The 14,995-nt window shown below is 40.2% G+C and overlaps 1 protein-coding gene across 2 annotated transcripts in view; it reads left to right on the forward strand.

Moving 5' to 3' along the window:
- The window catches only part of DPYSL3 (dihydropyrimidinase like 3), a 106,491-nt gene that overhangs the window by 64,142 nt on the left and 27,354 nt on the right, over nucleotides 1-14,995 (forward strand). For both annotated transcript variants that reach the window (XR_014788373.1, XM_084838719.1), the window contains exons 4-9: nucleotides 1,695-1,859; nucleotides 3,180-3,241; nucleotides 4,841-4,921; nucleotides 6,024-6,092; nucleotides 12,627-12,747; nucleotides 13,740-13,896. Coding sequence is in view for 1 of the 2 variants with exons in the window: in XM_084838719.1 (XP_084694845.1) it covers nucleotides 1,695-1,859; nucleotides 3,180-3,241; nucleotides 4,841-4,921; nucleotides 6,024-6,092; nucleotides 12,627-12,747; nucleotides 13,740-13,896 (655 nt within the window). In the remaining variant the exon portion in view is untranslated. The remainder of the gene's footprint in view (nucleotides 1-1,694; nucleotides 1,860-3,179; nucleotides 3,242-4,840; nucleotides 4,922-6,023; nucleotides 6,093-12,626; nucleotides 12,748-13,739; nucleotides 13,897-14,995) is intronic.

The following is a 14,995-nucleotide window of genomic DNA, read 5'->3' on the forward strand; positions in this document are numbered from 1 at the left end:
ACCTGTTTCTGGTGCATAATGAAGTGTTAGATATAACGGGCTAGGTATAATAGACATAATAGTGGTAGTTAGATTAGGATGAGCTTTCTATGGGTCGACATTTCCTTGAGTGTCTTTTTGTAGAGCATACAAAACTCAGGAGTTTTAAGAATTCCTAAATCTGCTCATAGTAATCCATTTCTCTCATTAAAAAGACATGAAAACTGCAAAGGGTTTGTTTTTCATTTTTCTACATGGAAATGATTGGATGATGTAGCTGTGGCAAATAGCCTTCAGTAGAAGCCCAACTAGATGATGTTTGTGTCAGAGCTGCCATGGAAAGTTCAGGCTTTCCGGGGGGAAAAAGCTTACTGAAGATTTATATAACCTTGGTTTAGCTTCATTAGTATGATACGATGGAATTTTACTTGGCAAATTTTATTTGTGTGCTGGAAAAGTGAGGGTCATGTATACTTGGAAGTCAAGTTTTAAATCTTTGAGGAAAGTCTTATGTGGCTCCAAATATATTTTGCCCTCATGTCATGATTTCAACTCTTGTTCAAAGGCCCTTTGGATAATTTAACAAAGAATAAATGTGCACACAATTGTGATTTTAAAAATAGGGCACCCTGCCCAAATGCATCTCAGATGAGGAACAAAATGATCTCCCAGCACACCTCAGAACTAAAATGGGAGTGGAATTCTTGGCTCTGGTTTTGAGAGACTCTTCCACAGATACGGTCTGGTTCAGTGGTTGGTGCCGCTGCAGTTCTTATGTGGAGTCATAAGTTTTTAGGACAAGTTGTGAATGGAAGTGGCTGAAAACGTAAGTTTTCTTCCTGCACCTCCATTTCCACTATTGGTTGAAAGAACTGCAGCGTCTGCCGCAGTGTCTGTTATGTGAAAGGACTGCAGTAGAAATTGAGGATTACATCAGGGGCAATAAAAAGGTACATTAGGCTGCATCTTAGGATGATACCCATTCTTTTTTTAATGGATGGTAGTGAGGGATAGAGATGTTGGAAACTACTTCCAGCTCACTTCTCAGCAAAAGCCTGCTAAAAGCACCTGGTGCAATGCCAGAAGCTATTAAGTGGAAGCTCAGTGCCTTTGTTTTTTCATCCTCCTCCTGGTAAATGCACTCTAGACGTATTTGAGAAATTGTGGGCAGTGAGATGCTGTCTTGGTTTGCTTGCTGTCTAGAAACTGTCAAATACGGTAGATGCTCCTGACTTGAAGATGCCTGTTTTTCATAGTTCTAAAATGTTCCTAACTCGAAAGTTTCTTTTCTGCTTCTCCTTTCCCAAATTCTTTGCCATTAACTATTCTGTTCAAGACGTCCACTGTACCAATGTAAATACTCTTTCCAGATCTTTTGCACAATATGCCCCATCACAAAAAAGCAGCACCCCAAATAAAAGACTGATTGAGGCTAACCGTTTAGTTAGCCGGTCTGTGGTACTTTGTGCCGTTTAATTTGAGCCAGATTAAATCATTGTGTTCTGCAGAAGGACAAAAGATGGCATCCTCCATGGAAATAGCCAAGAATAAATAAAAATGTGTATATATAGAAGGATTAATGGAATTGGACAGTGGGAGTGCAGTAATCTTTCAGATACTGAGCACATAGTTGTTCAGTGAGAAATCAACTCCAGACAGGAGGGAAAGGCATAAGATCTTCATTCTCTACTATAGCTTGCTGCCTTTTTTCACAGTTGACCATGTTGTACCAGAGCCAGAGTCCAGCCTGATAGAAGCCTATGAGAAGTGGCGAGAGTGGGGTGATGGGAAGGCTTGCTGTGACTACTCCCTGCATGTGGACATCACCCAATGGAATGACAGTGTCAAACAGGAAGTGCAGACACTAATCAAAGAAAAAGGTTTGTTAATGACTCGGTTCGCACAATCATTGTGTGACTTACGCATGCCAGATGCCATTTGCCTAATTACTTGGCAAGGCACAGCTTGTCATGTCATCCAAACCCAGGCAGCATGGCTTGTTTGAGGGAGAAAAACTCAAATAACCCAACAACAGGGGGTTGACTGTGGGTGAATTCATAGAATAACTTGCAAGGGTTATGTGCAAGAGCAGGAATGTACCTGTGTGAAGTGCCAGGTTCAGGCACTGTCCCCTCCCCTCTCCTCCCATGTGGCTGGGAGGACAAAAGAAATTGAATTTAGTTTCTCTTTAGCAGATTCCTGGCTTATCGTTACATACAAACCAGGAACTGTGATTCAAAATAAACTCTAGTCAGTTGCTAAATAAAACCAACTTAAATGTGGATTCTTTTTGTGGTTTGTTTAGCAAACCAGAATTTATTTCAATCACAATTCCTGGTTCACACATTATGTCAAACCAGGGATCTGCTAAGGTGAAAGTGAAGCCTGTTTTTTTCCTCTTCCTGGTCACATGGGAGGAGGAGCATGTGAGCTTGGTGCTTTGTGCGGGCTCATTTTTGCTTCTGCACATAACACTAAATTATGGTTTACCATTATGTGTGAACTCAGTCTTTGTATTTAATATTGTCTTATTTACCCTTTTGACAATAACATCAAAGTATCATAAAGGCATAACTTCTGTAATCTTATGAAACTTTTCGTAAACTAGGGCAGGGTAGAATCAGTCCTACCCCAGTAATATTTTCATGGTGTTACCAATGTCTTAAGCTTTTGACTTCATTTAAGATTCCGTAGAGTAGGGGTGTGGAACCTTTTTCAACCCGAGAGCTTAATTCCATTTTGTAGAAGTCACATTCGAGGGCCACATTCCAGTGGTGGGCAGAGCCAAAAAAACTAAACGTACCAAAAATACCAGCATATTTTAGCTTAAAGCTCCTATTGCCTGTATCTAAGCCTTAGGAGAGGCATTTCAGCCTTTCAGAATGGAGAAAAACTGCACAAAAGCCAGGAAACCACCAAACGTGGTGGTCAGGGAAGAGGGGATAAGGCCATGTGGGGAGCTCCAGAGGGCTGGATTAGTGCACCTCAGCTATAGAGCTTTGGCTAGGTAACTACAGTCTTCCAAAGAATCAGCTTAGGACAATAAAAAGAAAGTGTTCTTTCGCTGCTGGTTCTTGTCAAAGTTTCCCATTCCACTATAAGTCTGTAATTTCTCGTATGACTTGTGGATGTATCAATTTTAGAATGAGATGATAAACAGAACAAAATCTTATTTGCCAATTTCTTTCCTTATCCTTTAGGAGTGAACTCTTTCATGGTCTATATGGCCTATAAGGATTTGTACCAGATGTCAAATACAGAGGTAAGAACTATGCTATTCCCTTGTACTACTGTATGTGCATAGTGCCTTTTTTCCTTTGTAGGTCTGAATATCCAATTAATATTACTAATTAATATGAATTAGTGTTTCAGTTTGTGATTGTGAGTGGCCTTGGTGGCCCCATGCAGAGCAGAAAGTCAGAACAGAGATTACCTTACAAATAAATAAAATTGGAACACAGTAGGATGTGGTCCTGGTGCAGCCATACTGGATGGAGAACAGATGTGTTGATGGCTCTCAGTGATAATAGTTAAAGGGACCTCCTTGTTCAGAGGTGGTATACCTCTGAGGGCTTGGAGCTTGGGACAAACCAGGAGAAGACCGTTGTTGTATGTCCAACTCTTAAAAACATTTAAGAGGTGCCTGCCTGGCTGCTGTTGGAAATAGAGGGCTGTACTAGATGAACCTTTGGCCCTCTCCAGCAAGGCAGCTCTTATATTCATGCTTGCCTTATGTTACCTAGTAATTACAACCACAAGATGATGTGATTTGACATCCATTTTAAACATTGGGGGTAGGGCCCTGCTTATGTATCTTGTGCAGATCTACTCATTACATGGTAAAAGAGGGAGGGGGGACCCAAAATGTAAATAGATTGGGGCAACCCTTGAATGAAGAAGAGAGTGGGTGTTAACAGAGGTCTGTAGAAAGGCTTGTTTAACAGAAAGCAGTGCATTAATAACACTGAAACCTGCTGTACTGATTAAACTAAGGGAGAGAGAGAAGCTTTGGATAGGTAACTTATTTTTGCCAACGAGACTGCTGCTAATAATGGAAAAACCAACGTGGAGCTCAGCAGAGTCTTATATGCTCTCACTATCTAAATTTTGGTGTTCCCAATCCCTTGGTAAAGATGTGTGAATGTACAGGGCACTTACAGCCCCCAAGGTTAATTTGTCTTCCCGTGAGCTCCATTCAGAATCTAATGTTTAACAAGCAAGTTTCCAGCTCTCATGATTTCAGAGGTAAGATTTAAAATACAGCAGCAAATATTCCTGCCTTCAGTGGCAAACAAGTCACCACCACTTTGCTGGTTGGTGTTTTTATAATTTTGTAATGTTTTGCTATTTTAAGTATTTTGTTTTAAACAAAATCTTGTTTTAAACAAAAGTATTAAATCTTTTAAAAGAAGGGCACTTGAGAAATACAATAAGTAAATAAAGTGAACCCTCAAAAATTCTATTCATGAGTGTGGAGACCTAGCTCTTATTCCTGAACTCCCTGTTTTTTCTTAGCTGATAGATGATTTTCAGTTGCAGTACTTTCAAAGCCTTGTGCTAACAAAACATGATTTCTCTGCTGGTTCAAAACATTGCATTTACACACTATACAAGTAGATTTTTCAGCACCAATCCAAACCACACTCTGTAGTAGACGGTGCAAGTTCCCAGTTCAGACATGAACCAATGAAGTTCCAGAAGAAATCCACAGGACCTGGGTGCACTATGTATCCCACATCCTATCCCTGAAGCTTTCACTTTCGATAGATGATTCTGAGTTATAAGAAATCTCGTTTTGAGAATCAAGCACATAAACCACCTGTCTTCTAATGCTGGCTTTCTTTTGCATCATCTTTTTCAGCTGTATGAGATATTTAGTTTCTTGGGAGATCTTGGCGCAGTAGCTCAAGTTCATGCTGAAAATGGAGATATCATCGCACAGGTAATGTTCTACCTTTTCTGTGGCCAGAACACATGGTGTAAGCAAAAGTAATGTCAGGTTAATACCCCTTGGGAATAGTGCCTTAGGCAGGCAGGGGTAGGCAGAAGGCAGATCTCCAAATGTTTTGGACTTCAGCTCCTAGAAGCCCCTGTCAGTGTGATCAGTGGTCAGGAATGCTGGGAGTTGAAATCCAAAACATTTGGAGATCTACTTTCTGCCCACCCCTTTCTTATGGTGCACTTTACTGGTTTATCCTGAGAGTGTTTTTGGTCAGCTGGCCCTTAAATCCAAGGCAGGAAGAGATTGTAAATGTCTGACTAGTTACCGGGAAATTCTCACCAGTTAAGGATCACAGGGTCTTGTTTCAATGTAGGCAACCTAATCGCTTATGACTTCTAATTAATCAGTGGTGCTGTCAACGAACAAAACTCTGGGACTTGGAATTGTGGACATTTACACTACCTGGATGTTACACTACTTTGATCCTCCCTGGATTCTTCAGATATTAATATTAATAGACTGTTTGAAATCTTGGTTGCAGCACTCCAGTTACCTTGTTATGTTCTATATATGGTTTTGTAAATGCTTACTTATGCAAAACTTTTAAACTTTAACCAGTTAATGGCCCAGTTTAGTAAGTTCGATAATTACAGTTCCATCTTTATCCTGCATCTTATTTTCAAGATAACCAGTGTAGTGTAGTGGTGAGAGTGACGGACTGGGAGCCGGGAGATCCGGGTTCTAGTCCCCACTTGGCCATGGAAGCTCACTGGGTGACTTTGGGCCAGTCACAGACTCTCAGCCCAACCTACCTCACAGGGTTGTTGTTGTGAGGATACAACGGTGAGGAGGAGGATAATGTAAGCCACCTTGAGTTCCTTGCGAGAGGGAGAAAGGCGGGGTATAAATGCAGTAAATAAATAAATAAATAACCTACTCACCGCATTTCATTAACTGTTTCAAACAAAACCATAGTGGAAGGAAAGAAGGGGAAGAAAAGCAAGCTGAGGAGGAAGCAGTCTCAGATTTGTTCATTGTTGGCTTCATTAGCAAAACTCTGATCTAATTGAAGTCTGAACTTCATTGTGTTTATATTCTCTAGGAGCAAGCTAGAATGCTGGAGATGGGAATAACTGGCCCAGAGGGCCATGTGCTGAGTAGGCCAGAAGAGGTAAGATATCATTGATGAACTGAGAAATGCTGTTTGGAAAGTTTGTTGTGCTTGTACACTATACAAGTTGACTTTTCAACACACATTTGAAACTACACTCCATAGTAGATGGCGCAAGTTCCCAGTGCAAACATGAACCAGTGCAGTTCTAAAAAAAAATCCACACGGCCTGGATACGCTGTGTATTCTATTCCATATACTATATTTTTGAAGCTTTTACTTTTGACAGATGATTCTGAGTTATAAGAAGTCTGGTTTTGAGAAGCAAGCACTGAGAACTAGGTTAATTAAAGGAACTTTCTGTTGGTGCATCTGCATTATAAAATAATCATCTAGAAACCTGCCAGTTTCTAATCTCTGTTTAAGGTCTATAGTTTGGTAAAATCACGACACATACAGCACTTACAAGTGGAAATAAAGGGTTTCCTAATCATGAATTGCTGTCAAGATGCTAATTGGATTGCATCTAATATTAGCATCTAGGTTCATTCTTACTTGGCATATTAATCCAAGCACATTTTAATTTAAGGTTAATTTTGAACTGTCATTTTGCAGTAATGACTTTTTTCCTGACAGAGTAAACACCCTTTACATCCCCCATAATACTACAGTCAGAACAGGCCATTTTGCTTCTGCAGCGGTAAGAGGAATGGAAATGACTATATATAGCTAGCAGATACAACTCTGTACCCACAGGAACAGAAATTGTAAGAGTTATCATTTGGACGTAATACTTTCATTACTATAATTGTCCTTAAATAGGAAGTGTGTGTCAAATGCTAATATACTTCTGCCACTGGTTTTGGAAGAAGTACTGTTCCAATCATACTGGTTGGGCGTTACACATTTTCTCTTCCTGCTATATGTGTACAGTTGGTTTTGAAGATTTTGAAGAGAAAGAAAAGGAACTCTGAAACGTATATAAGTTGTTTCCTCAGGCAACTGTCCAAAGTCTGTGTGGTGCTGCTGCTTTTTAGGGATGATGGACCTCATGGATAGTCTCACTACTCATGACTCAGTCTTGTTTGTGGCGGGAATTATGTGTTAACCATACTCATGGTTTTTTTAGTGCACGTATTGATAGCATATGTGGTATGGTTTTTGGATCTCAGTCATAGCTGAGTATTTCCAGCCATCTGGAAAACATGCCATTTTGGTTATCAGGACTGTTGCATGAAACATCCATCCATATTCTAGAGTAGGAAAACCTCAATCTTTTTGAGCTAGGCCAGTCACAAAACACCTATTTTCCAGGAGGCAAACTGGTGAGACTAAAAGAAAAACAATTTCCCCTAGAACCTAAGTACAAAGTAGAGGTGGGCTCCCAAAATACAGAAGTTTTCTGCTCCAGCATCCATTTCACAGAAAGCAGACTGATGAGGCTCAGAGACAAGTAACGTGACCAAGAAACTGAGCACAAGGCAGGGGAGATCTGAGCCACAAATGGCATATTTGCCCCCATAAAGCACAAAAATACCCATTTCACAGAAGGCAAATTGGTGATGCTCAGAGAAACACACACGCAAAACAACCATCTGCACCACAAAAACACCCTGAGGCAAAACATGCAGGCAAAAAACCCTAACCGCTGGTTAAAACGCCTCACCGCTGCTGTATATGAGTGTGTGTGTTTGTGCCTGAGAGTATGCATATGCTGCAGCACTCTATTTTGTTACCCCAGCTGGCTGATATAAGTGACTAATAAGATGCATATCCGGAATGGCTTTCTACAGTTTCCTTCCTTTTCATTAAATAATTGGCTGCCAAATGACAGAATGCTTAGGTTGCTGTCTGTTTGATATATTTGCTTTGATTTCTGCACTGCCCTTGAAAGTATTCCCAAAGTGGTTCATAACAATAAAATAAGACAATAGGTTGGATCCAGACCCTTCATTCCGCTTCCAGAACAAGACTCCCACACGTTCTCATCCCTATCCCCACAATGCAGCCCCCCACTCATCCTCCAAATCCACTCCAGAGGGTTGCGGGAACCTCTGGAGGAAATTTGGAGGTGCATGAGGGCTGCAGAAGAGGGGATAGGACACGTAAGTCCCATTCTGCAAGTGTTGTTCTTCCGCTGGTGGAATGAAGGATCTGGATCCAACCCAATAAGAATAAATACCACAACAACGTTTTGCAAGAAGTTCCATTTTTGATCCTATGGGCAGGAAATTATTTCTTAGTGATGTTCATGTTCACTCATCTGGGAGACAGGGAAGAGCAGGTTGGGAACATTTTACTGTTAAATCTCATCTTGGAGGGAATTTTTATTTGGCATTTTCGGATGTTTGTAAATATGTTTGTGCTGAATTTTCTGCATCCCAGCTGAATTTGCAGCATCCCAGCCTCATGTCACAGTGTACTCAGGTTCCAAAATATACATGTAAAAATGTTTATTGCGGTCTAGTTTAAAATATTCCCATGATAAACTGATGTTAAGGAAGACAGCCTATGGATTTGTATTCAATCTATTCTTTAAATTGTTTAAGAGGGAAAATTGTGATCTCTATATGCAGCTGCGTGAGCCGGAATTAATAGAACTTTAGTAATAACAAACATTATCTGGGTCCTTAAGTAGTTTATCTATATGGTTTGTTTGGGACAGTGTATTTTCAAGACACTCTTACATTTTTCCCTTTCCTCTTTAAAATTTCAGTATTCAAACTGTTCTAGTCAACACTTGGCAGTCAGAAGGCTTTTGAGGATGATGTCAGGCTGAATAGTGGATGATGTAATGCTCCAAAGATATCTTACTTGATGAAATGTTGAAAGTTCTAACAGCAAGCAAGATATAAAAATTACAGGCCCCTGATGCCATGGGAGGCAAAAGTGGCCAACAGATATCATAGGAGGAGGAAAAAGCCCTCATAATTGGAACTGAAGTGTGTCCTAAACCAATAACCAGCTGCAGCGTGCACACGCCTTGACACAGCCATAGTTAAGTTACAAAATAGATTAGGAGTGCATGCTTTAATCAGTAAATTAACAAAAGTTTTAGTTCAGAATTGGAGCTGAAAACTGAGGACCTGTGTGTGGGGTCAATGTGTCTTGGGGGGCGGGTGAGAGAGAGAAAGAGAGAGAGAGAAGTCCTATGGTTTGGGTGTGTTAATATGATGATGATGATGAATTCTTCTTCTAACAATAATAGCTTTTATTGAATTGAAAAGTAAACTATACTACTATTATCTCAAAAAGGCACCTACACAGAGGTTTGGGTAATAACCAAATGTATTTAAATTTAACTGATTCAGGTTTGTTTGTTTTTACAATTATAACAGAAACAAAAAAGAGAACTGGGAATACTTATCCCTAGAGATATATCTCAAATGATTAAGCTAAATTTGAATAAGTTGATCAATGATATTTCACGAGATACAGTTGGACATCTTTAAAGATGAGTTTGTGGGGTAAGGTTAATGGACTTAAGATGAATACCATACCTCCAATTGTTTAAGTTATATGTGGGTTTCCTTTCTAAGTGGGATCCCTGGCAAATATTTCCAAAAGCTTAGTGCTTTGTTTTGCAAATGGGGCGGGAGGTTCTTTCCACCAAAAATAACTTTGTAAAGGATACAATTCCCACTTAAAGAATGTGGGTTTGGTTTTCTAGATCTTGCTACGTACCATAGGGCTTATCTGCTGACCTGCACTAAATTTCGTTTTTTTCCTCTTAGATTTGACTTTCCACCTTGGTTAGTTTTGGAATCCTCCTTTCTGGAGCCTCTCTCCAAATGGATCAGCATTAGGTTCTCTGCATATTAGAGTGGATAGGGCTCCTCCCACAATTTCAGTGGTTAGAAATATGTGTTGTATAATTTCATGTCAATTACAATTTGATTCATTTGCCCATGCCAAATTGACTGTATGGGGAAATCTTGATTTAAAAATGGGAAAGAAAACATCTTTGTGGCAGACCTGGATGGATAAGATTATTTTTACTTTAGATCAGTTATTGGGTGCTGATGATGAGTGTTTGCCATTTTTGGTTTTGCGAGATAAATTTGATTTGCCTGCTATAGCTGAATGGCAATACTTGCAACTGCAACATTTGTTAGAATCTAGATCAGTCCCACGTTCACAGCCTTGGAGTTCCCTTTGTTATTGGGAACAATAACAATACTTATTGTTATTGGGAACAATAACAATACTTCAATAAATACTTATTGAAGCTGACCAGGCACATCGACCCACAATTCATGTTTAAAAATACCCATTATCAGTGAATAAATACGATACAATAGGGTCTGGATTGTACAATAGGGTACAATAGCAGGAATGGAACAGGGAACTGGATTATCCTATTTTGCCTAATCAATGGATCACTGCCTTGGCATCTGTATCTGATGTGTCTGTGGAACTTCAGTTCCGTCTTACTCAGCAAAAACTCTTGTCTCGGGTCTGTCGGATGCCGCAATGTCTCTTTAATGAAGGTTTGTCTCACTTGGCTAGTTGTTGGAGGTGTAACACTGCTAATGCTTCCTTAAGGATGCAATGCTATGCGTGTTTAGACAGAAAAACGTCCTACACCTCCCAGAATTTGCCAGCCAGCCATGGTGGCTGGGGAATGCTGGGAATTTTAGGATTTTTTAATGCCTTAACATGCATAGGATTGCACCCTAAATCATATCTTTTGGAAATGTCCAGTAGTTGCCTCCTTTGTGGAGAAAGTTATCATATGGATAAACTTCATATTGGAATACTCTTTAATATTTACTGATGTACATGTTCTTCTAAATTATCTACCTGCTTCTTGGCATCTAACACATGGTCAAAGTAAATGGATTTTTCGTGCCCTTTTGAGTGCCAAAAGACTGATACTACCACACTGGAAGGATAAATGCTGTCCTCCTATAATGCAATGGATTGAAGGCCTAACAATACTAGCAACATTTGAAAGAGTGGTATACCGGCACCACTTGCAAAGGGACCTATATATGGATATTTGGTCTGCTTTTATTGCAGTTTATGTATAATCAATTCTTTTTTCTTTTTTAGAATTCTGTAATAATTGAAACTGAGTTCTTTAAAGTATGTAGCTATATTAGTGGTTTTTTAAAAAAATCTGTTCGTTTGTTGAAACTCACAGTAACAAAAATTGATTAAAAAAAGAAACAAAAAAGAGAAAGGGGGGAAAACAAACAACAAAAAGAACAAAACAATATATCTATTCACAGTAAATGCTCACAACACCATTAATAAAAATGTTTCAACAATTCTATTTCAAATATATACATTAATATAAGCAGCCTGTATAAATATGCATTTAGACATAATTGATGGCTGTAGGATATATGCTCAAATGTAGCAAGACCAGTAAAATCTTCAGACCGTTGCATGATAGGTGTTTATCCTTCGAAGCTTGAGGTATGAGTGTCTTTGTGACTGTAAGGGCTCTCACTTTTGCTGTCCGTATGTTAATCCCCACATCACAGGAATATCATTTAAAAGCACATGAACATTTGCAACTATTACAGATTTTCAAGAACAAAATTTATATGAGTAATAACTTCCAACCAGAAAGAAGCCACCACAGGGCATGCCCACATCATACTCCTTAATCAGATGATTGTACTAAAATGCATGCACTGAGTGCTCAGTAGAAGCAGAGCTGAACATCAGGTTCTCTTTCTGATTTACAGCATTTGTTTAGTTATTTGATACCTTTGCTTTGAATTCTTAAAAATATTGTGACTAATGCTATATTTGGTAACTGAGGTGTGTATATCCAAAATGGGGATGAGTGGTTTCCAATGTGCTGTGGCTCAATTGGTTTGTCTCAGCCTCTAGAGATGCACACAGCTGCTAAGAGGGTTCCAAATATTTAAAGTTAAGCTATATAAAATTATCAACACTAGCAAGTTATCAAGCTTCACCTCTTCCTTTCTGCTCCTTCTTCATGACCATTCCTAGCCTATGCAGTCTCTCTCTTTAGTCTTCATGCTCCTTTCCCCCCAGTTAGTTACCTGGCTGCTGTATGGAATGTATTGTCTCTATCCAGCAATCACAGCTTTAATTCACCAAATTGCTCTCTAGCACATTCAGGGTTAATACAGCAGCTTAGCTCAGACTTAATAGTCTCACATAGCAGGAGTGATGGCTTTCACCTTTAAAATCAAAAAGCTGCTGCTGTGCATGATATGTGATGTTTTGTATTGCAAAATGCATGAATGACTGAACATTGGGTATGCAGGGATCTGTGGAAAGAGGTGGACGGCTGTGCATGGTGCACCTATCCCAGATAAGGTAGAAAGTTGATCCTGTGTTGGCTAAGTTTGGACATGTTTGACAGGTGAGCATTTTACACTTTAATGCTTCTGCTATGTGCAGGGTCTGGTGATCTTTCTTTTTAAGCCCTTCCAAACTCTTTTTGGAAAGAGAAAGACCACACAATGAAGTGTCATTTATTGTGTCAAGTGAGGTTATCATAGAATCATAGAATAGTAGGGTTGGAAAGGGCCTATAAGTCTATCAAGTCCAACCCCTTTTGATTTCTTTTGGATGTTTTGTGGACTCACAGTGTCTCTGCTGTTTTAGCTGGAGGCTGAAGCTGTCTTCCGTGCAATCACCATTGCCAGCCAGACCAACTGCCCCTTGTATGTGACCAAAGTGATGAGCAAGAGTGCTGCTGATCTGATTTCACAAGCCAGGAAAAAAGGTGAGCAGCTGTGTCCGTGTAGCTTCAGATCTACTCATGTTATCTGGCTCAAAAGGTTTGCTTTGTTCTCTTTTACCTGCTGCTTGTTGCAGAGATCTTTCATTTGACATCCTTGCTTTTCCAAGTTTTCCATTTGTGTTTAAAATTTATACCCTTCTGTATAGCCACAAAATGTGCTCTTAGAGTGGCTTATAAAAAGCAAAACACATAGTACAGAAACAACTAGAAGAACAAAAGCCAACAGCACAGATAAAAGCAAAACTAATCTTACTGAAATTGACCAAGGTCCTTTGCCTAAAGGAAGTTTTCATAATCCTTGCCAAGTGGTGAGGCTGGTGGGAAGTAAATTCCACAAAGAGGGTGCCACCATCAAGGAGGCCCTATTTGTTTAAACTGCATACTTAACCTTGGGAGATGAGGCTATCAGAGCAAATGACCTCTACTGTCTGTCTTAAAGGATGTGGGATATTTATTTGCATAACACACTTATATCTCACTGTTCGTCCAAGGAGCTCAGGGTAACGTAACATGGTGCTTTTCTTCCTCCTCACAGCTTATTCTCACAACAACCTTGTGGGTTTGTGAGATGGCCATGGGGCTCACTGGGTTAGCTTGCGCTAGTTGCTGTGTGGGGATTGGGTCTCCTCAGCCCTAGTCGACACTAATAAAATATACTGGGAGGCATTCCTTTAAGGCAGTATGTATCCTAGCTTGTTTAGAGCTTTAAAGGTCATCTGATATGTGCCTAGAAACTGACTGGAAGCCACTGTAGTTCTTTAAGCACAAGTGATGTGCATAGGCTGCAGCCAGTTCTAGTTAGAAATCTGTCTGCTGCATTCTGGACCAACAGACCCAAACGAAATGTTATAAATGTGTGATTGCTGCCAAGAACAGCAGCTGCATGTCTAGTTTCCTGTCTCCCCTGCGTAATGTATTATCCTTGTCCTTAACCTGTGTGGTTTCTCCCCCCCCCCCCACACGACCACCACCAGGTAATGTAGTGTTTGGTGAGCCAATCGCAGCCAGTCTTGGAACGGATGGAACACACTATTGGAGCAAGAACTGGGCAAAGGCTGCTGCATTTGTGACTTCCCCACCTCTGAGTCCAGATCCAACAACCCCTGATTACATCAACTCTCTACTAGCCAGGTTGGTAATGGCAAGTAAGGGAAAACCTGCCTCTTGTTACCACTCTTACAGGAGCTGAATGATAGGATACTGCTGCCTCGAGCTTGGAAACAGCAGGCCTCTTATATATAGAAATGACCAATCGTCGGCATAGACTGCAATGTGTGAACTTAAGCATAAGCAGGGGAAATTCCCAGTTGAGTGATGCAGTCCGTTGCTCTTCCCTGTGTATCCAGATTCTGTCTACCTTGCATTCATTTGGAGGATGCGTGACTGCATATTTGCAACGGTAATGCGATATGACTTCAAGTTAAGGGCAGTGGTGGTGCTAGAAAAGGAATGATTTTCACTCAAAAATGACATGTATGGAAAACAAGAGGGAACCAATTAGCACTGAGAGATATTTAGCTGAACTATGTGTTGGATTAGTGGGCATCTGTAAGCTAAAAATGTTCTGTGCCTGGAAATGGGGTGTGGGAATACTGTACATCTCAGATGTCAACGTGTATGTGTTGATTGGGCACTTCGAAGAGAAGACTGAATTAAGTAGATGTGAGTTGGATTAGAACCGACTAGCATGGTAGAATCACAAATGGTATCATAGCAGGAGACTTGGGCCATTGTTACATGGGCATTGTGGCACACTGTACATGTTTCTATATATGAATCCTGTGCATGGCTTCCTTGACAAGTTGAGCATCTACTGCCCTACCTTTTGAGAATGCATATGAGGTAGCCCAGTCATGGAGAAAAGGAACCACCCCTGCTTCTCTTAAGCTCTGTGCTCAATACTCTCTTCGTACAGCCCTCAGGAGGTTTGCATGATGAAGAGTCTCTGCTTATGTTGGCTTGTATTTGTTTTTAGTAAAACGAATCTGACTGACACAAATCTGTGCAGTAAAGCAGACATATGGCACCAAATTATTAAGAGGAGATAGAGATTATCATTGGATTAGGACTTTGGTTCAGAGGCCCAGACTGAGGCCATGACGCTCAGAGTCTCTTTGAATCTGAAAAATCAGACACTGGGTCCATCTGGAGGCCAAATAATCTCTCTAGTTTCCTTTCTTAGTGTTTAGACAAGGCTTTAAGGATTCTTTCTTAATTACCGTGCATCCTT

The sequence above is a fragment of the Heloderma suspectum genome, chromosome 2 (assembly GCF_057233095.1).
Source record: "Heloderma suspectum isolate Gila_16-S chromosome 2, 16-S_ref, whole genome shotgun sequence".
Classification (NCBI taxonomy): Eukaryota; Metazoa; Chordata; class Lepidosauria; order Squamata; family Helodermatidae; genus Heloderma; species Heloderma suspectum.